The sequence below is a fragment of the Suricata suricatta genome, chromosome 15 (assembly GCF_006229205.1).
Source record: "Suricata suricatta isolate VVHF042 chromosome 15, meerkat_22Aug2017_6uvM2_HiC, whole genome shotgun sequence".
Lineage (NCBI taxonomy): Eukaryota > Metazoa > Chordata > Mammalia > Carnivora > Herpestidae > Suricata > Suricata suricatta.
The window spans coordinates 41,943,069-41,968,472 of record NC_043714.1 but is presented as its reverse complement, the minus strand read 5'-3'; the positions used below and the strand labels follow the sequence as shown (position 1 = coordinate 41,968,472).

Here is a 25,404-nt window from a genome sequence, read left to right as displayed (position 1 = left end):
TACTTAACCTTCTAATTTCTGTATAAGTCTAATTACATGACATAGAAGTTGGGGTTTTGATTTTTTACTTTGCTTTTCTGTTTGGAGTGTCATTATAACTACTGTAGTGTAAATGATGGGAAATAATTGCATATGTTAAAAAATAAATAAATAAACAGGAAAAAAAAGGTAGTAAGAAATTGACTAATTTCCACTGAACAGAGATAGCAATCTTCATTTCTTTGAACCTTCCTTAGCCTGTATTTTCAACCACACTCCTGGGTTCTAACGGATAACTTAATTTTCATGCCACGGAGTAGCTGGTCTTCAAGACAATGGGAAACCTTTCTTCTGAGCCCAGGCCCAAATTGAAAGTACCAGGTACAGAGAAGATAACTCACCACACCCTAAATTAAATTGCTGCCTTATCTTTTCTATGAACCAGGAGAATGGCCTTTACTTAAACAAGGGTTGTTGAGGAGGCCTGGCTATTTTAAGGTCATTCCTGAAAGTTTTCACATGGCCCGATTGCCAGACAGAGTGTACATCAGTTTCCTGCAGCATTTGGCAGGCCAGGGCATTCACCGCCTTAAAGACAATTTGAATTTATTGATTTTGAAATTTGTGATTACTTTCTAAAGTTTTTCCCCCATCTAAATTTACTTTGGAAAAACTATCCACAACAGAACACATTGGCCCATTTTTGTGCCAAGACTTTCAGGGAAATATTTCATATGATTAATATTGTGTGGCTAATCTGGTGTAAAAAATCAATTTTATCCATTTTAACTTATGAGAGCATGACCATCCTGTGTGAACTATTTAGAGAGCCTATGACTTCTCTAATCCAAATTTAAGCGTTTGTTACTGCCTTTATTTATATGTGTTCTGTTAATCACTGTCAGTTAACATTGGGCCACATTTTGTTTGTGCTGAAGCACATGTTGTTAGCAGACCTATATCTCTTCTTCCCAGAGCAGTGCCCTGGCCTTGCCTTGGGCAGGCTGAAATGAGTGCACTCTGGACGTGGCTCAGTGAAATACCATAGTTCATGGTACCAGGCTATTTAAACAGGCCTGGATTCAGTTAGAAACCTTCTACTCCTCCTTATCTGTCTGTTCCTTTAAACCCATTTGTCCTGAAAGATTGGTGTACTCTCTCTTATTAAGAGTCAGAAGAGAAACAACATTATAAAATCTGTTTGAGGATTTCATTCCATCAAACTCAACTTTTTTATGAAACATTGGACCATTTGTTACTTGGTGAGTGCGTTAATCTGAAAGCTTTAATGTAAACACTTTGGGGAATCAAGAGTAGCTGTTTGTAATGCTTGTACAACAGTCTGTTATCCTTGGAGTTACAGCACCTCACAAATAACATAACTTCCACCCAGGGAATAATTGACTCACCATGGAGATCTAGCTCCCTTGTCTCATTAAATCTTCTAGAATTGCTGAGAGGTGGCTAGCAACTATTCTCCTCTGTTTGGCATGTTTGGAGAGTTAGGCACTAAGCAGTTAGAGGTCATGCACAGAATATCTGAGGAGGTGCTGAGTATTGGTTCTTGAATCACTGCTCAGCAAACCTTGAGACTTAACTCCTGAGGGCCATTTCATAAGGAGATGCAGTGACCTACCCATTCTAGGCATTGATAGTCCCTTCCCTCAACGACAAATTGTTACATATTATTGTATATTTCACTTTTATCTTTATATAATTTCCTCATAACATTTATAAAAATATCTGAACTGTCTCTTCCGTGGCATTCTGATTTAAATTTTAAATGAAGAGGAGCACTTGGGTGGCTCAGCTGGTCGAGCGCCCCACTCTTGATACCGGTTCAGGTCATGAGCCCAGAGTCGTGGGATCAGGCCACAAGTCAGGCTCTGCACTGAGTGTGGAGCTTGGAATTCTCTCTCTTCCTCTGCCCTTCCCATGTACACACACGATCTCTTTTTCTCAAATAAAAATATTTTTATAAAAAACAGATTAAATGAAGAATGTTTTTAAAAAGCAAATGTAAAATTGTCTTGAAAACATTTACATTTGACCTTAATTGCTGTTAGGATTCAAAACCCTTTGTTTTATTTCTGTTCAGGGAGAAATAATGTTTTATTTTTTTTTCTTTTCTAGTTTATTGTCAAGTTGGTTTCCATGTAACACCCAGTGCTCATCCCCAAAAGTGCCCTCCTCCATGCCCATTACCCTCTTCCTCTCTTCCCCTCCCCCATCAGCCTCAGTTTGTTCTCAGTATTCAGGAGTCTCTCCTGGTTTGCCTCCCTCCCTCTCCCCAACTATTTTCCCCCCTTCCCCTCCCCATGGTCCTCTGTTAAGTTTCTCCTGTTACACTTATGAGTGAAAACATATGGTATCTGTCCTCTCCCTTGACTTATTTCACTTAGCATGACACCCTCAAGTTCCATCTACGTTGCTACAAATGGCCAGATTTTATTTTTTCTCATTGCCATGTAGTATTCCATTGTCTATGTAAACATCTTCTTGATCCATTCATCAATTGATGGACATTTAGGCTCTTTTCATGATTTGGCTATTGTTGAGCCTTCCCCCAGAAATAATGCTTTATTTTATTTTTTTATAATAGTTTATTGTCAAATTGGTTTCCATATAACACCCAGTACCAAGAAATAATGTTTTAAAAGTACATAACTGCTCTGAAAGAATGCTGCATGTATTATATGCAAGATTTGCCTGTCAGAAATCCACCTGCCAGGTGTTTTGTCTTAGGGCCCTGGGAGAAGGTGAATGCTATAGATGAAGGGATGTTAGGATAGGTTTACACTTATTAAAAGTGTTGGAATGAGGCAGGCACAAAAACCTTGAATTGGAATTCCTTCATGACCTTTAAAGATAATCTTTGATGCTAGCTCAAGGGAGGTATGAGAAATGCGTGGTTTCCATTGAATAAATATTATACTTCAGTGACTTTCTTACTTTTTAGTATGGAAGGACTAGCTGAGGAAGACAGGAGAAGCCTGATTTTCAAAACTTCCTTCCATTATTTAAAAAAATTTTATATATTCTGGCCAGTTATTTTCCCAGATGCTGCTCCTTCCTATTCAAACCAGTACAGGCTGGAAACTGAGCCTTAGTAGTTGATAAGTGTGCAATATTTACTCCCTGCTCTTATGTATTTTCCTGCCTTTGAAGGAGGAGTTAGTTAAAAGAAATTCTTTATGTATTTTTCACTCATGGCGGGTTATACTTGGCAACAGCCAGTTGATCTCCAGATTTTTCTCTCTGCTTCCATTCCCAACTCCCCACATTTTGTCCTTCATTCTGGAACCAGATTGATTCATTTTAAGTATAGATCAAGTTATGTTACTCTCTCACTTAAAACACATCAGAACTTCTCCATCACCGAGTAAAATATGAGGTCTTTACTGTGGCCTATTCATTCATGTTCTGGCACCTGGCCACCTCTCTGACCTCATCTCCTACCACTCTTTCTGCTCATTTTGCTTCAACTGTGCTGGTCTTGTTGTTGACCTTCAAGTGAAGTCAAGTATACTCCTTCTCTGAGGCCTGTGCTTTGGCTATTGCTGCCTAGAGTACTCACAGATAGCCCCTCACTTCCTTAGGTCACTGTCCTGTCTTTCTGTTCCCTTACTCTACTCTTCTGTCTTAATTGGCACTTATCACCACCCAGTGGTATCCTACTTAGGTTTGCTTCCTTGATCCATCACAGAGTAGATTTCAAGGAATATTTGTTTAATGAATGCCAGATAGCTCTCTTGAATGTGTCAGAACTTGGTGTAAGATTCTTAGACTTTATAACCTTGAGACAGAAAAATTTTAGCATAAATTCTGACAGTATTGCTCCATATGGATTTTCTAGCCGTGGTTGATGTACATCAATTCATGTGAGGGCTTTATTTCCCCCACAGTATATATCCCAGTACCCTGCCTTCCCCCCCTCTCCCCAAAAACAATATAACAAAATAGGAAGGAAAGACAGGAGAAGGTATCTGGGTAGAATTCTTCCAGGTAATTTTCCTTCAACATTTTTTTATTGTATAACTTTTTTTTTAAAGCTGAAAATGAGTACAGTGAACACACATTACCCACCTAGATTTCAACAAATATTTTCCGGATTTGCTTTATGTGTGTGTGTGTGTGTGTGTGTGTGTGTGTGTGTGTGTGTGTTCCCCAGCCAGTTGTGACACAAGAACATACCCTAACTCTTTCCCCCAAATAGAAAATCTCTGACTTCGTGGTGGTTATTTCTGTTGGGTTTCATCGTCCGGGTGAGGAGACGGTAGTGGGAAGCAAACCAAGGCTGGGTGTCCCTGGGCAGCCTCTGTAGTAATTAGAGTGTGTGCCCGTCAGGACGGCGTAGAGAGACGTTGCTGTGTTTCTTATTTGCATGCTATTTCCTTTCATGTCCATTAACTTTAACCCGTCTGTGCCTTTATATTTAACGTGAAGTACGTTTTTTTCCCCCAGAATGTTTCAGATGTTCCACTTGTCTTCTGGTCTTCGTATTTTCTAAGAGAAGTTTATGACGATTTAAATTGTTATATACAAGGAACTACTATGTCATTTGCACATATCACTTTTCTCTGTCTACTTTCAAGATTTTTTCTTTGTTTTTCAGCAAACTTAGGCATAAAGATTTGTGATTGCAGTTATTTTTAATCCTCTTTACAGTTGATGGGCTTCTTAACTCTGTTAATTTACATCTGTTGCTAAAACTTTAGAGCATGTATTCAATTATTATTTCTTCAGATTTATTATATATATTATATATATATTCCCCCATTCACTCATTTCCTAACCTCTGGGACTCCAATATACCTGTTAAATCTTTTGACGTTATCCCAGAAGTCCCTGAAACTCTTCTCAGTCTCTTCTCTTTCTTCTTCAAATTGGGCAATTTCTATTGATCTTTTTCCAGCAGATCTTTTGTCATCTCCATCCTGCTATTAAGCGTGTCCAGTAAACTTTCATTCCAGATACATACACAGTTTTTCAGTTCTCTAAAATTTCCATGTGGGTTTTTGTTATACTTCCTATTTCTCTACTGAGGTTTCCCATTTTTTCATTCATTATGAGCATATTTTTCCCTACGGAGTTTAATTATCGCCGCTTTAAAGTCCTGTCAGCTTCTCTACGGAGGGTCATGTCAAGGTAGATCTCTGTTGCTTATCTTCTCCTTTGAGAGTGGATCATGTTTTCCTGATGGTTGAAATGTCAGGGGACTTTGGGTTATATCCCAAGCATTGTAAATGTTTCGTTGTGGAAGGGGGAAGTGTTTTTGTTAACTCCCCCACATGAGTAGTTGCTTTTTGTATTTTGTCCACAGTTGAAGGTTGTTATCTGTGAAAGGGCTACTCTATTAGGAGCTTACTCTGACATACCAAACATACCAAAAACTGAACTCCTTACATGCTTTTTGACCCATGCCTCTCAGGCTTCCTGCTAAACTACATGCCCACACGATCACACAGACAGAAATTCTTTATGTCTCCTGCCAGGTGGAGTTGATCAGGGCTGCCAAGGGTAAAACAGTCATAAAGATCAAGTCTGTCGTTCTCACAGCTAGTGTCTTAGTTTTTCATCCTCCTCATTGCCACCCGGACACACACTCTCTTGTCACCAGAGCTGACAGAACTTTGATGTACCTAGTGACAGGTACCCGCGCCATCTCATCAGGGGTGTGAGGAGAGAGGAAGATCCCAGAGCACGGTGATGACTGGAGCCAGGAAATGCAGCCTATAAGAGTGGATGGCAGAGAGCCCTGTTAGTACAGGCTGGCATGGATGTGGGCACGGATACATGAGCCGAAAGGGAAAGAGTTTAAAAAGAAGGAGAGACAGAAAGGCCGGGAGCCAGCTGTGCTCACATTTGTGCGTGGCCTTTACCATGTGGTTTCATGTGTCTTCAGAACAACCCTGTGAAATGAATTACAGTATTATATTTTATTTGAGAGGCTCAGAAACTGAAAGAACTCAGATGATTTTCTTCAAGTCATACAACTTAAAAATGAGTAGGCAGAAAATGAAATGTAATTTTGCTTTCCTAAGGTTGGTTTTACTCCTGTGAAGTCACTTGGGAGACCCCGGGGAATGGGAAGGGTCTTTCTAAGTTCTGCCACTTTCCTCAGTGAGAAGCCCAGGTGTCTGACCTGGACAAGTTGGCTAGGAGGCTGCACTGTGACCCTCTTCTTTGTTTCAGGTCTCTACTCTCTGCCCAGAAGGCAAACTTGATCTGCCTTAAGCTTAGATAAGCTGCGGTAAGCCCTCCTCACTTCTCAACAACCCTTCCCTCCCCCACCCCCAGATCTCAGTCTCCGTCTGCTTCTTGAAGGGCTTTGTAAGCCAGATGCTTGAGAAAAAGAGTTTCAATAGTCTTAGGAAGATACACAGGGATCACCTTGTCAATGAGGGGCAGATTATTTGAAGTTGAAATTCTTATTTACAGATTTCTCTCACTTCTCTGACCGCTAGTGACCTTGTCCTTGTGCTCATTATAAAATTTCCATTACACTGAGTAATGTTCAGATAGAGAAGCACATTCCAAGAGGCATTACCTTCTTCCACACATAGCTCAAGGGTCTGAATCCAGGTCCCTCTCTCTTCAGTTGTTTTGCTGTACCTCTCTATGTCCACGACCCTCAGAGAAGTTTACCAGCTCTCCACCATGGATGATTTTGTACTCCAGGACCATCTGGTAATGTCTGGAGATATTCGGGGGGGGGGGGGGGAAGCAGCATCTAGTTCGTAGACGCCAGGCTTGCTACTAAACTCTCCACAGTGCACAGGACGGCCCTTCAAAACAACTGTGCAACCCAAAATGTCAATATTGCCAAAGTTGAGAAACCCTGGAACAGACTCCTGGAACCTTTTCTCTGTGTCGTTTCCTTTACCTGTCCCTTTCCTTCATTAGGGCCATTCCTCTGGTTTAATATTGTGCTAGGCCAACACTGCAACTTTATACCTCATAATTGAAGCTTTCCCATGCCTGTCCAGCAGTCAGAGCTGCAGGGATGACCCTTTCTGGTGGAAGGCATCTGGTGGAATGGAAAGTAACTGAATGAACTACTAAGGGACTCCTGGGAAAGAACCCATGAGTGGAGTTTGTAGACAGAAGTACAGGAACGGTCAGTCCTCAGCCATGGCCATCGTGGGTGTGTCTTGGCTGCTATGTAGCTGGAGTTAGGACTTGTCTGTCGGCGGCTATGTATGTGGTGGTGGAGGAAATCATCAACAGCGATATGACTTATAAATCTTAGGGAACTTGAAAAATTTGGGGGTTGACTCTGTAAAAATAGTTTGTGCCATGGTTATTTTTGGAATCAATGGAATGGAATAATTATGGAATGGAATTAATGGAGGAATAATTATCACTTGCTCAGTGTCTATTATTTATGTCATTAAAAGTACCATGTTGATTTTTTGGGTAAGCTATGTTTTATTGGAACTCCAAAATCTGGTCCTGCATTTGCCTTTTTCATTTGCCAGTAACATGATTGTCAGTTCTCAACTTAGAAAAAAAGAGAGAGAGAGAGAGAGAGAGAGATTGTTCCCACCTGGAATCAATTTTTCCCCTTTTACTTTTGGAATGAATATTCTAGTTACAAGGGGCCCACACAACCAGAACGTTTACCCATAGCCATTTAAGACTGCTGATAAATAGAAAGTATAACCCTATTACAGTGACCTCATGTCAGTGTCCTTTGCAGTTCTGATTAGTCCCAGAAATTACCTTAGACCTTTTACCACCTCTCCCGGGTCTGCCCCGTGTTGGAGTGCGTGGGGCAGGAAAGCTCTGGGCTCTGGACTCAGGTGCTTGCAAGCCGTCACATCCACAGGAAAATCCCTGCATGACTCTCACCTTCCCTCTACATCTTTGATTTTGACAAATTATCTGGAAAATTATTATGTTGCATTCACGTGGAACATATAACTTTACTCCTGCAAGAGTTTGAATAAAAACTTTTAACTTACACTAAGTGCATTGGCTTAAATGTCAAGTGTCAAATGTTGACATTTCCTCTGCCCAGTATATCTACCTTTACCTTGAAACTTATCTAAGATATAGATAGTGCTTATGGTGCTACATAGTTCACTTCAAAATAAACTTGAACATCACGCTACTCTGTCTTCCATACTTAGTCATGACCAACTGACATGTTTATGTCATGACCGATATGTCATGATTAGCTGTTATGATTAAATAACAATTTAATCAGACACTCATATGGTCCTACTTGGGGGTAAGCTAAGAAAGGTCATTGGCACATAAAACAAATTCTAGGGGGGCATTGTTCCAAATTTGGAGCAGGGGGGGAATTATTATTGTTAAACCTGTGGTTTACAAGATTCTCAAAGTTTTAGCCCACAGGGCATGGTAGCAGTGTTCTGTTTCATTTCTTTAAGCTTGTCAGAGGTTGCTTTAAAAGTCCTTAAGAGATTTGCTTATCTTTATTTTTAAATATTTCAAATGCATGCTTTTTCTGCTCAGGCCTCATTTTTGTTATATTACAAAATATATATATTTTCTTCAAATAGTACTTAATCTTATTTTGGATTAATATTTCTTTTAATGTTTGTTTATTATTGAGACAGAGAGAGACAGAGCATGAGTGGGGAGGGCAGAGAGAGAGGAAGACATAGAATCTAAAGCAGGCTATAGGCTCTGAGCTGTCAGCACAGAGCCTGACACGGGGCTCAAACCCACGAACTATGAGATCATGACCTGAGCCGAAGTCGGACGCTAACCAACTGAGCTACCCAGGCACCCCTAATATTTCTGATACCATGATTTTTTACTTTCCAAAACATAGCAGCCTTCAGAACAATCTAGTAAAAATCTAGTAAAAAACTCTAAAATTGTTTTCATTGTACTTGAGAAATGAAAGCCTCTTGAGGTAAGCTAAGATAGACCATCTCTTTTATCACAGTCTTTTCCCTCATTATTTTTTATATAGACAGGTGTTCTCCATTCTGCCTGCTCTTTTGGCCACTGTTCTAGGTATCTCTGACCAAGATTATATTCAAATCTTATGCAGAAGCCTTTCAGGCACATGAACCTGACAGTCTACCAACCTCTGGCATTTACTCAACATTAAGATGTCAACAATTTGAATCCAGGTCTCTAATATGAAAGTTGTGTCAATATATTGATCAGGACATTTTAGCTTGTTGAATGTGGATATACAGATGAATTCTGATTTCAGGAAATGTCATCACAGTAACATCTTTAATGATTAATATTGAGTTGTTGTTCTGCGTGTCTTTAAATGTGCCATAGTGATGATAAACTGATAAATTGATAAACTGAATCTTCCACAGTGGTTTTTGAAATGTAAAATGGCACTTACTATTAATGTATTATTTATGATTCGCAGACAGGGTGATGATGCATCATCCCTTGTTACTATCTACTATTAGCAGATATTACTAAGATAGTAATATCTACTCTTCTGTCTGTGATAAGCAGCTCTTTAGACAAATTACACATTGATTGCTAAGAATTCAAGCTTTTCATGTCTGGCCAAGGCAAAATTCCACCTCAAGATTAAACAGAAGCAAGAGGAACTGCAGATCCCGAAAAGATATTTACAAGACTAGGAAAACTGTTGGACTATGGGACATATTTATGCTTAGTTCTTTTAGCTTATGGAATAAGAATTTGTTAGGCACCTGCTACTTGCTAGCTTACGATCTGAAGGAGGAGGAAGAGGGAGTAGACAATAGTGTAAAATGCAGCTTGGGGGGTCAAACAAGATTAAAAGCATAAAAATTCATTTGATTTTAGTGACCTAAGAAGAGTGGTTTGAAGAACATGGGGGAGGGGGCAGAAGCAGTGTGAGGTAAGTTGAAGTGTGGTTACCATTTTAGAAAGTAGACACTTTTTCTCCACACATCTGAGAAGTTTGACTCTCAAGAGGAGAAAAGAGAAGAAATTATGGCAACTAGAGGGGTGGTTTCCTTTGTTGAAGACAGGATGTATTTGGAAAGGATTTCGGCTGTGATGCTTAAAGAGTCTCATGGTGCACAAACAAAGAGAACCAAATAGTTAAGTTTCTAAGGCCACCCCGGGGCAATCTGGCCTTGGATCAGAGGGGAGGTAGGAGTCCTCCCTTAACAACAGAGCGTATGGAAGATGGGTGGGCAGGAATGTTTCTAAACTGCACTGCTTTCTATTCAGAAAGAACTTGGAACTTTGTCTTGTAATGAGAATCACAAGCTACTTTCTTTTAATCAAAAGTAATAGCTTACTTTCCTGGTACATTTGATCTGTCCTTCATCTGCCATGTAAATAAAGGCTCTTATGCCTCCTAGTCATCTCTCAGCAGTTATCAAAAAGTAACACATTTTTGAAGGGACTTTACAAAATTAAAGTATTTTAAAATGCTAAGTACTGGCATCATCGTTCGTCTTAATAACCTCATAATTTGGGGGTCATTTTGCTCCCAATTTAGTATGGATTTTATGATCCAGAGCTGTTATTTTTTTTTCTATTACTTTTTACTTTCTGATTTTCATCTATCTTCTTCTTTGTATTTTTGCTAGTTCACCAATAATAATCACCACTGAATTATTTCTTGTACATAAGGCAGAAATAGTATGAAACCAAATTTTCTGAAATAAGTAAAATATCTTTTGGTTGATTATGGAAATTCTCTTTTTATTTTCCATGTAACAGAAGATTAAGATTGTAGACTTAGTGTTAATACCTTGCACATTCAATCATTTGAGACATCTTAGATTTTGAGGAAATTGTGTTATTTAAGGAAGTCACTTAATCATTCTAAACCTCATTAATCTTATCTTTAAAGTCAGAATAATGCCTATTTCCAGGTTATCTGTCTCATTTCACAGAATTATTATGAGGTCCATCTGATATAATGTCTGTAAACATGTGTTGTAAAGTGTAAGGTATAAAATATTTTAAAAGATATTATGATCTGAAAAATGTTAGATCTCGGGCTCTCCTGGCCAATTATAAGCTCCCCTTTGACTTGAAAGCACATCTGAATAAACGTGCTAAGAAACGAGCACAGCTGGCATAGGGCTTTCATCTACTGCTTAAGGGTCCCTGACTCACAGGTCTCTCTGCTAATCTCCATCTCATTTTAAAATCTCTCAGGAACTGTCTCTTTCTGAGGAAAAAGAATATTGCAGCTGATAAACTGTGTATCTCTGTAGAGCATAGTGTTTCAAAGTGCCAGCTCTGAAATTAGGCTGCTGTGGATTCAAATCCTGGCCATGCCTTTTAGGACCTAAGTGTCTTGGGTAAGTTCAAGTTCTTGGTGCCTCTGAAAATTTGAACTCAAAAAATGGTGGTATTAATAGTACTATTTCCCAGAGCAATTACCCATTAAATGAGGTAATAGCATAGTGTCTGCCAGTGCTGTGCACTCAATGGATGTTAGCTATTATGTGTATGAAATTTATAGTAATATGAGTCAATATATAAAATAATATTTCTTGTAAAATAAGTACCTTCAAAAGATTAAATTTTAAATGGCTAAGTACTGACCAGATCTTTCATTTAAGTAGTTTCACTCATGGGATTTTAAATACCTTCTGAAGAACATTTTCTCTCTGCCAAATGTTCCGCCAAATTTACACCTAATAAGTAGTTTTCCACCTACATATAGCTCAGAAATGGTAGAGGTGATTCTTTCTTTAACCAAAAAAGATTGTGAAATACTGTATACTATGCTTTAAAAAAAAAAAAAAAAAAAAGCAAGGTCTCTGCTCTATAAGGGTGGAAAACCTGTGGTGCCAAATCTGGCCACTAGAGGGTGCCGGTAGCCAGCGACCTAGCCCTTAGCCACTGAGCTCTTGCTTGCCCTTGTGAGAGGGGTTCAGGAACTGCCACTAATCATTATCTGTGGAACTCAGTGGTGTCATGCTTTCTCAGTCACAGTCAGCACTCATCTGACAATGGCCCATCTGCCTTCTCAGGGACCGGGGATTGAACTGGAAGCCTGTTCCCTCCTTTGTAAGCCAGTTAACGCTGAGCCAATCAGGCTTTCCCCCTTACCCCTGCCCTTTTCAGAAGACGCTCACCTATTCAGAAATCAGTGATTACAATTCAGTTGATTTAGAGGGATTTAATTTTAGTCTATCCTACTGCTTCCACTTTTGCTGCTCTCAGTTTTCCTATAAGTTAATTTCTTAATGGGATTTAAGAGATTTTACAAAATAGTTACCAATTATTCAATACTTCATCATTTTGTAAAGTTAAAAACCCACAACTTAAAAATCAATAAACTGGGCCTTCTCTTTTATCCGCGGAGCAGAGATTTGGCAGGAGATGGGGAAACTTCCACTGCTGTTGACCTAGCAAAACCACCTAACAGGAAATCTGCCCTCTTTATTGTTAGTTGGTATAATTCAGGAAGACATTCATTAAAGGTCAATAAAAAACAAAATTTCTAGTAATTGAAAAATTATAGAAAACCAGGAGATAGCTGACAGAATCTACCGCTGCCTCAGTATTGTAGAGTCCTCTGTCCCTTCCTTGGACAGCATGGTCCAGCATGGTCAGCTCTTCTGTCAGGTGGACTACAAGAGTGAGGGTGGCCCACGTAGAAGGCTCTGGAATGAGCAGGGGTGAGAGGACCCTGGAGCTCACCTCTGAGGAGGGGCCAGTGCCTGTTTCTCCCCACTGGGTGCGCAGGAGACCTGCCGGGCTGGTGACCACGGGACTGGAGTTGGTCTGCCTGACCGTTTACAAGATTATGCATTTGGTTAAAAGAACATAGAGCAGGAAGGGGTTCATTCATATGGATCTTCCTAACTGGAAATAGAGTGGATGTCATGGGAACCCAAAAATGGACCGTGTTGTATAGACCGGATCGCAGTATTTGCAGTAGTGAAGTCAGTTTGAAGGTAATTCCTTTGCATGCAGTATCTTTTAAAATGGCTTCATCCTGCTCTGAATCTCATGAGGCAAAGGAAATGTCACTCACGATATTTTTGTGTAAGAATGCTTTGGAGAATTCTGACATTTGTTGGTACTGGGTCTGTTAGGTCATTTCTTCAGGATTGGGAGTTAGGTGGTACTGTATGCTAATACAAAAAATTTCAGGATAATCATCCCGCGGATTAGCTATTCTTTGAATAACAGCATGTGCCAGTCACTTGCTAAAAACATTTTATACAAAGTTCCTCAAGAGCACACTGAATTAATAGCCATATACTTTTTTGTTACTTTTCCACAGAAAGTAAACCAACAGTATGTCTTTAATTTGATAAGTAATTAAAGCGTTTTTTCTTTTATCCTTATTAAAATTGGACCTTTTAAGGCTGAGGTGAAATTCATCCTGAAAAATAAAATGTTAAGATGTACTAGCAAAACTACGTCATATTAAAGCACATTATTCAGGCCCGAGCTCACATTCTGATCCTCAAGTTTCCACTAATGACCACAATCTCCTGCTTCCGAGGAGACGCGAAGTGAGATTGGCCCGTCAAGGTGAGTTCCTCCAGGTCAGGTGCTCCCTCCGCCCCCATGTCTCACCGCGCCAGTGGTGGCGCACTCAGAAGTCAGGTGTCCGGCTGAAGGGGAGCAAAGACCTTGCCAGAGCCAGAAACTTTGCCTCTGCCAGAGGAGATAGCGATAGCTTGTTCCAAGCCCATGCTGGAAAGTTCTGGGAACATTAGGAAATGCACTCGTTTTACAAGATGGTATTACAAATACAAGTTTGATGTCATGTTCTCTATTAAATTAGCCGATACAAAGAATAATTTTTAAAAATTTAATTTGGTGCCATTCTCAGACCAAAAAAAGAAGAAGAAGAAAACGCCTTCATGAAAAATTCATTTTACTGTAATCCCCTAAGTGTAAAACTTTTGGTTTGCTATACATTTTTACCGTTAGGCTATTTTGCTTGCAAATGACACCGGCATATTACTCTGCCATCTTAATTTTCAGGGATTTATGCATAATAGTTGTGGGTGTAAGATGATGACGTACCTCATAAACACTGCTGTCCTCTCCCTAAACCAGAAAGTCGAAAGTTTGAAACGTTACATTTGAAAGTTGATGCCTCCCCCGTAAGACACATTTAGTTTAGCCAGTTTTATGTTCACTTAGTCTCGTTTTCTATATTCTTTTATCTTAGATTAATAACATTTATGAACGTATCTTAAAAGTTACCAATGACGAGACCAGGGTAGAAGCTGTCATCTTCAGTTTTATTCAGTTAATGGTTTTGCTTTGAAGTTTGCCTAAGACTGATTGTTATTAAAGTAGCAAGGATTTTTTTTTTCTTTTAACATTTTGTGGGAGCCCTCTGAGGCATTTTCTTTCTTTTAAATCCCTGAAAATCTTCCTGGAGTTTTAATTGAATTTGTGAATTTATCTATTAATATCTAGGAAGTTTAAAATACTGTTTCAGCCACAAATCATGCCAATTTAAAAGTAATAATTATGTTAAATGTTATGTTTTTGGTAAATTTTATTTTCTGAGGCTCATGTGGCAAGTAAGGATGAATAACTTTGATCAAAATTTATCTTTGCTAAGTTTTAAAAAACCTCTTGCCATATTTGAGTCCCTATTATTTCATAAATAGCTCTCAGAACATGGTTCCTCTTCTGTGGTAGATGCCTCAACACTAGAGTTGGAGGCACCTGCTTATTTATAGATACCGTTTCACTATTTAAAAACAACATTACAGGGGTGCCTGGGTGGCTCAGTCGGTTAGGTGTCTGACTTCAGCTCAGGTCATGATCTCACAGTTTGTGGGTTCGAGCCCCGCGTCAGGCTCTGTGCTGGCAGCTCAGAGCCTGGAGCCTACTTCAGATTCTGGTCTCCCTCTCTGCCCCTCCCCACTCATACTCTCTCTCTGTCTCAAAAATAAATTTAAAAAAATTAATAAAAAAAAAAGAGAGACAGAATCCCAAGCAGGCCCCATACCATCAGCAAAGAGCTCAACATGGGGCTCGACCCCATGAACCGCCGGACCATGACGCAAGCCCGGATGAAGAGTCAGCCGCTGAACTGACTGCACCACCCAGCAGCCCCAAGGACTGTTTTTGTAATTGTTTATTATCTTCCATACTAGTCATAAAGTTAATTTTTAAAGACATGAAATATATAAGCAAAGTTAATCTATTATGTTAATATAATTTACGGCTTATCAATGTTTTAAGATATTCAAAGTACTAATCAGAATCACTAAGAGAAGGTGTCAAAGCTAATAAAACTTTATTGGGCCTTTAATGGATCTGGAAACATTTCATTAGTAATTTGGTTTTAAGTTAATTCGCATTTTGTTGTGTTGGGCCTAGAAGTTTAGAGCCGCTCACAGCGTAACAGAGCGATACATGGACAAACTCCTCCCCATATTTTTAGCAGGTAAAACTACTACTAGACACAGAAAGGCATAGAAGGAATGGGTGTCGCCATTCCTCTTTCACAGGGTGCCCCCCCACCCTGCCGCCGGTCTCTCCAGGTCAGGGTGGGGGCAGGGATGCCCACCAGCTCGCAGCTCCCTAGGAGACTCCAGCTGAACCCAACACCGAGGCAGCGAGCAGACAGTCCAAATGGGCACGCGCCAAGTCTTGCTTCCGTATCGAGGGGACGTGTCTTGTTGGCTTTGTCTTGGCATTCCTCTTGTTGATAAAATTATGGCATCTATCCCAAATCACTGTTTAGAAATGTGTTTATTTTGCTAGAGAGCTGATTATAATAAAAATGCTTAAACATATCACTTATTTCATAAGGCCAATTATAGCTGAAATACAACAATAACTTATCAATAAAATACCCACTGAGAGGAAAGGTGGGATTTTTCAAAGCAGTGTTTCCCTACCTTTAATCTCTAAACAATCTGTCAGGAACTGTTTTCTGGATTTTGAAGTGCGTGTAGATCTTGGGAGACCTAAGAAACAGCTCTTAATAGGCTCTAATCCCTACTTCTGTTAGTGGGTTTGATGTGGGCTGTGGGTGTCCGCATGAACACGTCCAGCTGGGTGACCGGTGGTGGGTCACTTGGGCTGTCTGGGGGTCCTGACCTAGAAAATAGGGTGGAGAATATCCACCCCCTACGGTGGTTGCCGGGATTAAATGACTTCATGCCCAGGGCCTACGACAGTGTCTAACACATTGTGAATGATTAGTAGTCAGCACGTCCCCCTTCTCCTCCACCGATATCCGAAAGAAGTGGTTTTCTCCCTTTTCTTTGGGAATGAAAATAAAATCTAAATGTCTTAAATTTACTCTAGATGCTCTGAGGCTAAACAGATGCTTTGTGGCAGTTTCTGGTTAGAGTCCCGGAGTATTTACAGTCCGTTCAGTCAATGAGCTGTAGACAGAGGCTGCCCGGCTCAGACAGGGTTCCATGTAATTCTCCATCCAGGTGGGATACAGTGTCTGTTTGGGGAAGAAGGCTCTGCTAGTAGATAAATGTTAATGTAGCTTTTAAGGGCGTGTTTTACAAAGGGTTTACAGTGAAGAATTCCATTTTTATTCTGTAGCATGTCGAGTGTGAAATTATCACAGTCTTCATTATTTTCACAAATGCATATTTTAAATGTATATGTATGTCTTTCTTTAACAGATTTCATATTAGTTTGGATTGACTTAAGAGTTCCTGTGTTCTTGTCAGTCCAGCAATTAAATCAGGAAATACCTTAACATATTGATATTTTAATTGTTTTTTTAACAAGCGTCCTGCCCATTATTCCTCAGTCTTAGAGAAGAAGGCCCCTTACCTGTTTATATATGTCTAAACTAACCAGCGGATTTGACTGTATTTTTGCTGGTATTTTGGTGCATTTCCCAGTCTCGCTGTTAGCAAAATGAGTGTGGCAACCTCCATGAACAGAGTTTTGTAAAAACCAAACCAGATTCTGATCAACACAGTAAAAATCTGAACTACAATGGCATATTAGGGAGAAAAAGAGTATGCTACTCCAGGCCACAAACAACTCAAAACAGTCTGAGGCATGCGCTGGTAAATCTTACAAAATGCTATAGGCAATTCGGCATCAAAATTGCCATAGAAAATTATTGTTGTTAGCCATTCTGTTGATAGTTCATTTTGCTAGAATTGCTAGCAGATGGGAAAATAGATGAGTCAGGATACAGTATTAACAATCCATATTTTTTTAATCACAAGCCACTAATAAGGTCTGTAGCATCTGTGAGATTTATTTAAATAGTTGCTAGGAAGAGTTTGTTTTCCCAGTAAACACAGCAAACCTTGTACAGAATTTTCTTGATTGACTATTTGACTAAATGTGTTAACATTAACATGTAGGACCATTTGCTTCATTGTGATGGTGTTCTGTTTATTTTGACGGACTGATTTTACCAGCAACTCATGGACCCATTAAGTCTTGAATGTTATCACATTTATGCATTTTAAAACTTCCTAATCTTATTTCTGTTATTTTTTGAGAGTAAGACTTTTAAAAAAATCTCTCATGTAATTAGGACCGGTTTTGACAAAATAATACAAAAATCTAAGTGTTTCCCTCAGAGAGCCCTTAAGATGATATTATTTTAGAAAGTAATTCACTCATCACTTGAATGTGATATATTAGGTTTTTATAGTAGATTGGATACATAAACTTGCAGAAAGTTCTGGCATTACTGACAACTCTTCTCGATCAGTAACTAGAAACTTTCCTAGTTCTCAAGAGTTCAGAAGTAATTCTGATGACTCCAAGTATGAACTATCAAAATGATCAACTCATAAAATTTAATCTTGTTCTGCATCTTCTCACATCCCTGCCTTGTCTGTGCCCCTGCATGAGGCAAGAGTAGTACGTGAGCTGTTAATTTGCATATCATTGATTTGGATTTTCTTTTTCTTTTTTAAGGGATACTGAGAAATACAGTTTTGTTGGATAGTGATCTGTAATCTTCTTACTCCCCTGGACAGAACGTGATAACCCAGGAAAATTAGTAGCAAAATGGGCTATTGGGTCAGGCAGTCACTGATGTACCAAACTGTACCAGTTTTCAAACAGGTGTTGACCTCTATTGAAAAGTAGTTTTGACTTTTTCATTTAGCTTATAAACAATCCATCTACTCATCTAATTATTGTTTAAAAGTTAGGGTTTTTATTTAAACTCTTTCACTTGTTTCAAAACAACCTTTTATAAGAAGTGGGAAATCCTAGTCTACCAAGTGACCTGAAACTGAAAGAAGATGGTAATTCTACCTTTTGCTGAATTTCTGCAGTTTCTTTCATTGTAAAAAACTGCTTTACGAAAACATCATATGCAGGCTTTTCTCTTCACTGTAACCTTTGTAACTGAATACTTAAAAACCATTTTCCCTTTCAGCTCAGGTTGAAGACCCTGGAAATTTCTTAGCACTACACCCTTCTCAATCATGGTGTCTTAATATTTTGAACCTAGCACTCTGGCAGTGCTAGATTAAAAATATCAAACTTGGGGTACCTGGGTGGCTCATTGGTTAAGCGTCTGACTTTGGCTCGGGTCATGATTTCATGGTTTGTGAGTTCAAACCCTGCATTGGGCTCTCTGCTATCAGCTCAGAGCTTGCAGCCTGCTTCAGATTCTGTGTCTCCCTCCCTCTCTGCCCCTCCCCAACTCGTGCTCTCTCTTTCTGTCTCTCAAAAATAAACAAACATTAAAAAACATGTATCAAACTTATTATAATAAAAAAAGTGCATTGACCTTGAAGTCAAATTATATCTCTGCCATCGAGCAAGCTGGCTTCCACTTTCTCACCCAAAATAAGGAAGCTAGAATAGATCATTTCTGAGGGTTTTGTTTGCAGTAAGATTGTGTAAGGTTTAGCTCATAACCCAACCTTACAGTTTATGCTTCTGTTAAACAATGGTTTGCTCATATGCAGCGGTGTTTAATAATCCCAGGTTCACAAAGTATTTCTCTGAGAACCAAGTTTTATTAAACAGAATTAGCCTACAACATATAAAAGCCATTTCCAGATGAGTTTTGTACATTTGTTCCCATATAATCAAAACCACAACGTCTGCATAACGCAAGATTCTCTTCGCTGACTTCACTTACGGAGCCCTAAACTGCCAGCTAGGGTTTACTCGGCATTTATTTTGGAATTTGTCATCTGGCAGAGGCTGTGGCAGTATAGCTACTCTGTGTTCCTTGTGTTATAGAAAGACGGTTCATAAATAACATTTCTTTGCTGTATTTAAAAATATATAAATTCAAGTTCATTTACCACAGGCTCTGTTGATCCGTAAACATAAAAATTCTGAAGTGATTTCCCTTCCTTTTTGTGAAGATTTTCAATAAGACTAATTTAAGTGAATAAAACTTTTGTCACAGTAATGTTGATAATAACTCAGGAAACTCAACTTTTCCTTCTTGTATTATCCCCATTTGTGGCCCCCAAAATTGTTTTAATTTTCGATTCACATTTTAAAAGGGTGATAGTGGGGTGGTTTAATATTACAGGACCATGTTTGTCATGATGAGTCTCCATAAAATTTTATCTGGTTTGTGACCCTATTTACTACTAAAGCATCGAGGAGTAATGCTTTCTGAGAGATTGGAAACTGTCCTGCCCCATTTCCCCCAACTCCCAATCATTGTCATGCCTGTGAGAGGCTCAGTAGCTACAGAAATGCAGAGTGCTAAATATATGTTATAGGACTTCATCATAAGTCAAAACTCGGCGAGAAGTTCATGTCTAAAACCATACCCACTGTACAAAAAGTGAAGTTTTACCGGTTAGCTTCACATTTCTTTTTGTCTAGATGACACCATAATCCGGTTTTTTAGAAATCTACTGATACTTCTCTTCTATTAACAAAATGAGAAGAGCCTCTGACCACAAATGCTAAAGTTTGGGGATTATTTTCTGTTGGATACCATAGGTCGTAAGATCAAGGAGAAAACCTTGTCCTGGAATCTGATCCTCATCAAGGGGCCTCGGTTACAGCTTGAATCCCAAAGATCCCTAAATCAGTAGCTTTAATCTCTCTCCTGAACTCCAAAACTCCAAATTATAATCCATATCTAGTGTCTCCACCTTGATGCATTGTGCATATCTCAAACCCAGCAGGACTAGAACCCCATTTGATTTACTCCCCTACCTTATTAATGATAACTCTACCCCGTCACCCTGGCTTGAAGCCAGAGTCATCCTGGCCCTTCCTTCTTCCTGAACCTCGTAATCAACCAGTCAACAAAGAAAGCCCTATCAATTCTACTTCCAGGTCTCTCAGATTCCCTCCTTTCTTCTCCGTCTCCACTTCCTTTTTCCTGGTCCAAGCCTCATCCTCTTACTAGACTGTTGCAGTAACCTGCTGACAGGCCTTTCTGCCTCCATTTCCCCTTGGTATTCCATTTTCTATACCTGCTAGTAGTCGTGTTTCTCTGTCTCATATATGATGATGTCACCAGTTATGTTCACAATTATCTAGCATTTCCTTCTTGGCTACAGAAAGTTTGTAGCAACACGCTTAAAGGTCTCCCGTCTCCTTCCATCTCATCTCCTGACCCCTCCCCAGGGATCCACCCCGCATCCCAGTAGCCAGCTGAGGTCTCCAAAGGTACCAGGCATTTGGACACCTTATACATTTCTACTCATGCTGCTTCCCTTCTGCCCTCTCCTATTTCCCATCTTCTCGGCTTACCCATCCTTTAGTCAGCTAGCTGTGCATGGACCCGTCTTGCCAGCTGGATTGCAAGTCCTCTGTGGGAGGTGGAGTGTTCTGTTCATCTCTGTATCCATGTGCTTGGTCCATAGGAAGTATCAATAAATATTTTTAATTAATGAGTACTCTGGAGTTCTCTGACAGCCCACCTGCAAACATAACTGAATATGTTTCTTACATAGACGCTAGATTTCCTGAAACCTCAACCTTACAGAGCCACAAATCTGAAACCAGATTTTTTAAAAAACAAAAACACTAGAAACAGGTGTTACAAGCCTCAGCACTAAAACCATGTCTTTCCTAAAACAGCCTCCGGCCTTCATTAATGTATTTATTTTTACTTAGTGTAATGCTTTTTGTAGGATTGTTTAATCACTTTTCTGGTTCCCAATAGATGAACAAATGACGTAAAGAGAGAATGATATATGTCTAGTGAGGCTCATGAAAAGGAGCTGATAGCTTTCTCTCAAATGAAGATAAAAAGCCAAAAAGGAGAAAATTAATACATGGCATAGATTAGTAATGGAAATTAATAATGGTGATTCATCATTAAAGAAAGGTTGCTTTAGGTCCTGTGTCCTCTGCTTTAAATGCCAACGTGTTCTGTAAAGTCCTTTATAAAGATTTTCTCTTCCAAATGGTTGAAACAAAGTTTTTATCACCTAAAAAACTAAGATTTAGATACTTCATAAATTTCCTTATATGGAACGTCTAAATCCCTAACAGTCCTGGATAATGGTTCTTCAACATTACAGACACCTATTTGTCACACATTTTACATAATGAAAATATACAAGTCTGTTAGAGTAGGGAAACTTTCTTCTAAGTAGCTTCTTTCTCTGAATTTAGTCTATTACTATAATATAATATTTACAAACTGTTGGTAATTTGCCCCAGTAAGGTAGCATAAGATAATTACAGGAATGTCTTAATGCAAAAATTTTTATTTTGTTCTGATACTATTTCTCCTAATCTTAGAGTAACCCATTCCTTTGAGTCATTTTTTTTCTGTATGTCTGTTTGCCCACCCTCATGCTGTGATATTTAGCAGTATAGTTTAATAGCATCTAAGTGTGTATAGTCTCTAAAGTTTAAATATTTCGCAAATCCAATTGATGTGGAGGCATAAAAAATCATAAAAATCAATTATGAAATAATGAATGACCCTAAGATCAAATACTAAATTGTGTTGTTTAAATTATGAATGTTATATTGAAATTCAGAGACAGGAAGATTAGTGTGGACTGAAAAAAAGAAAGTGAAATTGATCTCATGTTGACAGCACCCAGACGTGTCTTTCTCGGGGAAACAAGGCTGTGTGTGGCCTCTCTTAGTTCTTCATCCCCCGTCACCTGTTCATACAGTTCAGAAAGTTCTGAGGTCCCCTATTAGCTTATTGTTTATGCTCCCAGAGTTTTGAACATATTTGGCCATATAATAGTGGCATGATTTATACTTGGATTAAAAATTAATAAAGAATATGATATACGGTGCATTATATATAAATGCATATAATGGTGTGATATAGTAAGGTAGCTTCATTTTATGATAGGGCATGTTGCATACATATTATATTGTGTATGCATGTGTATATCACACAAACACACCAGAACCCTCCACACACCAAGGTGAGTGGTACTCACCTCCAGAGTCCTCATCCTGGGAGCCCACACACTCTTTCCCATAACACTGTCATGCCTGTATTTTTGGAACTCCTCTTTTGAATTTCCTTCAGAGTCTGTGACTCATTCTTTTCAGTATCCTCAGTGGTGACAAACCTTTTTCAGTGAGAATGGATTTTTTCAAACCAAGAGTAATTTAGGGCCAGGTAAGGCGAGGAAAGTGGAGGATCAAGCTGAAAAATGCTATTTTTGGCTAAAATTGACATCTTGACTACAGCGTAATGAGAGCATTTTCTAATTTGGCTCATAAAATAACCAAAACATTGCTGCAAGTTTTATCATATTAAGACCAAGTCTGAATTACTCTCATGGAATTTTCCTGCTCTAGAGCAAATCATGATTCCCTAAAGTCCAAACCCTGCTTTGCTTGCTTGGGATCCCACCAGCCCCTGGCTCTGCAGCAGCTGTAGTCCCTCCCAACATGGCCGGCTTCCTCCTCAGGGCCCTTTTCAAGGACCAGCATGGTCCCTGCTCTCCTGAAAGGGATCTGCTTAGTGACGCTTCTTTCTTCTCATTGAGAATCTATTAAAAAAAAAAAAAAAAAAACAAGAAGCAGAGAACAGAGAGAGAGAGTGATAGAAAATGAATCCCAACCAGGCTCTGCACTACCAGCACAAAGCCTGATGTGGGGCCCAGGATAATGATCAGAGCCAAAGTCAGACGCTTAACAGACTGAGCCACGCAGGTGCCCCAATTTGCAAGTTTCTTAAGGCAAGGAAATAGTTCAGTGCTTTTTTGCTTTTCTTACAGTTCCTACCTACCAAGATGCTGAATATGTAATAGCATTCTGTAAATCACTGTGGTTTAACAAGTTTTTTTAAACCACCTACCTGACACCGTTTCTTTAATAGTTTCTGAATGAGACAGTTTTAGATATTTTTTTAATCTTAATAAGATAAAGCCCAAGTGTTAGATTATATATTTCAGGGCATCCTAAAATATATTTCTCAGGAGATAACCCATATCTTGCTGTTTTCACATATAAAAAAAATTTTAAGGTATATTTATTTTTGAGAGAGAGAGACAGAGCATGAGCAGGGGAGGGGCAGAGAGAGAGAGGGACACACAGAATCTGAAGGAGCCTCCAGGCTCTGAGCTGTCAGTCAGAGCCTTCCTTAGGCTCAAACCCACAAACTGCAAGATCATGACCTGAGCCAAGGTCGGACTCTTAACTGACTGAGCCACCCAGGCGCCCTACTGTTTTCACATATAAATAATTACAGTAAAGCTCAAGGTGCCACAGATCCTGTTATGTAGAATAGATTGCTTACCCTGACCTGAAGCCTCTCACCCCGTTACATAGAAAACCAGTAAAGGATTGCTAGTGTTGTCTCCAGAAGCCAGCAAATCAAACCGAATCACTGTGGTCAAACTAGATCATTTCGTCAAATCATATCATCATTGTCAAATTATAATGTAGGTGGTGAAAATTTGATAGGCAGTTTATTCTCAAATTGGCCAAGCATGTCAGAATTTACTCAGCACTGTTAGATCAGGCTTGGGATATTTTGAGGCATAAATTAAAAACCTTCTTATATCAGAATGTTTGGGATAGAAGTATTCTAGGTAATTTAATTTTCTGATTAACCAAGTACTTAAAATTTGAGCATTTGGTAAAATGCAGGACAGAATGGGTAATTTAGCCTGCATTCAGTCTTGTCACATTCTTGGGGGGAAATCTCTGCAAGTGTTCACAATTATGGTAATGCTCCAGAGCAGGCGAGGATGTGGAAGGTAAGCGTGAGTATATCCAGAACATATCCTGAAAACCCGTGGGTTGGCGATGGTGGATTGGTCTTCCTGCCCTTCTTTAAAAAACTAATACTTTTCATCTGCTTATTTTTTTCCCCATTTGTTCTTTCCTACAAGTAGAGTGTTTTTATTACTTTTGTTGCAGGATTAAGATTCTTAAAAGGTGTGGCTTCATGATGCTTCCGTGCAGGAGTTCCTGTTTTAATTATTGAACCATGTGTCAAAGACGTTGTAGAGAGTTGCTGAAATATTCATGCTAAAACCCATTAGATTTTAACCTATTGTAGATAATTTAACTATTAATATCTTCACTTTTTTCTGTTTCTAGTTAAAAAATTTAAGTTTAGAAGAACTACAGATGCGGTTAAAAGCACTGGACCCCATGATGGAACGAGAAATAGAAGAGCTTCGTCAGAGATACACTGCAAAGAGACAGCCCATTCTGGATGCGATGGACGCGAAGAAAAGGAGGCAGCAAAACTTCTGAGTCTGATTTCTTCTCTGTTTCTGTAACTATTCTGGAGACCAAGAAACCACTAAGAATTGAAGGAATACTGTTATTGGTTTTTCTTTAATCCCGAAGATTTGTGCTCTACAACTAGGCATCAGTCCAAAATCGATGATGGTACCTACCTAGTAAGTTTCCAAAGGGCAGAATTTACAACCATAGCCACTATGTTTTCATTTTTAGATAATGAAAACAACAGAAAGGCATTCTCTAGATCTGTCAGCGGCATACCAGCACTAAAACTGTGTTATAAAACAAAAGCTGTGTTTAGAGACCTTGAAAATCTGAAGCCATTGTTTAATTGTACAGCACTGAAGGGCTTTATGTTATGATATTCTTTATTCTTATGTCTAGTAGCGTATTTATTGTATCCCCTAGGTAAGCTTATTTATTTATGCTGGTTCACTTTGTTTTGTTAAGGACAAGATCAGGATAGCTTTGGTGAAGGTAGGGCATATTAATAATAGATGATAATGTACAACCAAATTATAATTTCAGCAGGGAACTATGGGGGTACATTCTCTGATTTCCAGGATAGTTTTCCAATAGAAGCAAAGCAATAATAGCAATAGTACCCAAATAGGCCAGACATTTTTTAATACTGAAGCAATAATTCCATTTTTACCTTCTGAAATTTTGTTTAATGTTTTTATTCTTGATGTTTGGTACAAATAGGACTATATATATTTAGATCACACGGAACTATAATGTTTTAAACCAAAGAAATCAATGGAACTCTTGCACAACAAAGTGTGGTAAATATTTTAAAAGAAATAAATCCTTAAAAAAAATGCAGTTTGTTAATGTTTCATGTTTCATGTATAGGTCTGATAGCTAAACTGTATCAAAATGTAATGAGCTCATCAAATGTATTTCTGT

At 39.0% G+C, this 25,404-nt stretch overlaps 1 protein-coding gene across 2 annotated transcripts in view; it reads left to right on the top strand.

Annotated features, from left to right (window-relative positions):
* Positions 1–24,569, top strand: part of STK3 (serine/threonine kinase 3) — a 255,658-nt gene extending 231,089 nt beyond the window's left edge. For both annotated transcript variants that reach the window (XM_029923871.1, XM_029923870.1), the window contains exon 11: positions 24,346–24,569. In XM_029923871.1, the coding sequence (XP_029779731.1) occupies positions 24,346–24,504 (159 nt within the window). In that variant the 3' untranslated portion in view covers positions 24,505–24,569. The remainder of the gene's footprint in view (positions 1–24,345) is intronic.
* The last annotated feature ends 835 nt before the right edge of the window (positions 24,570–25,404 follow it).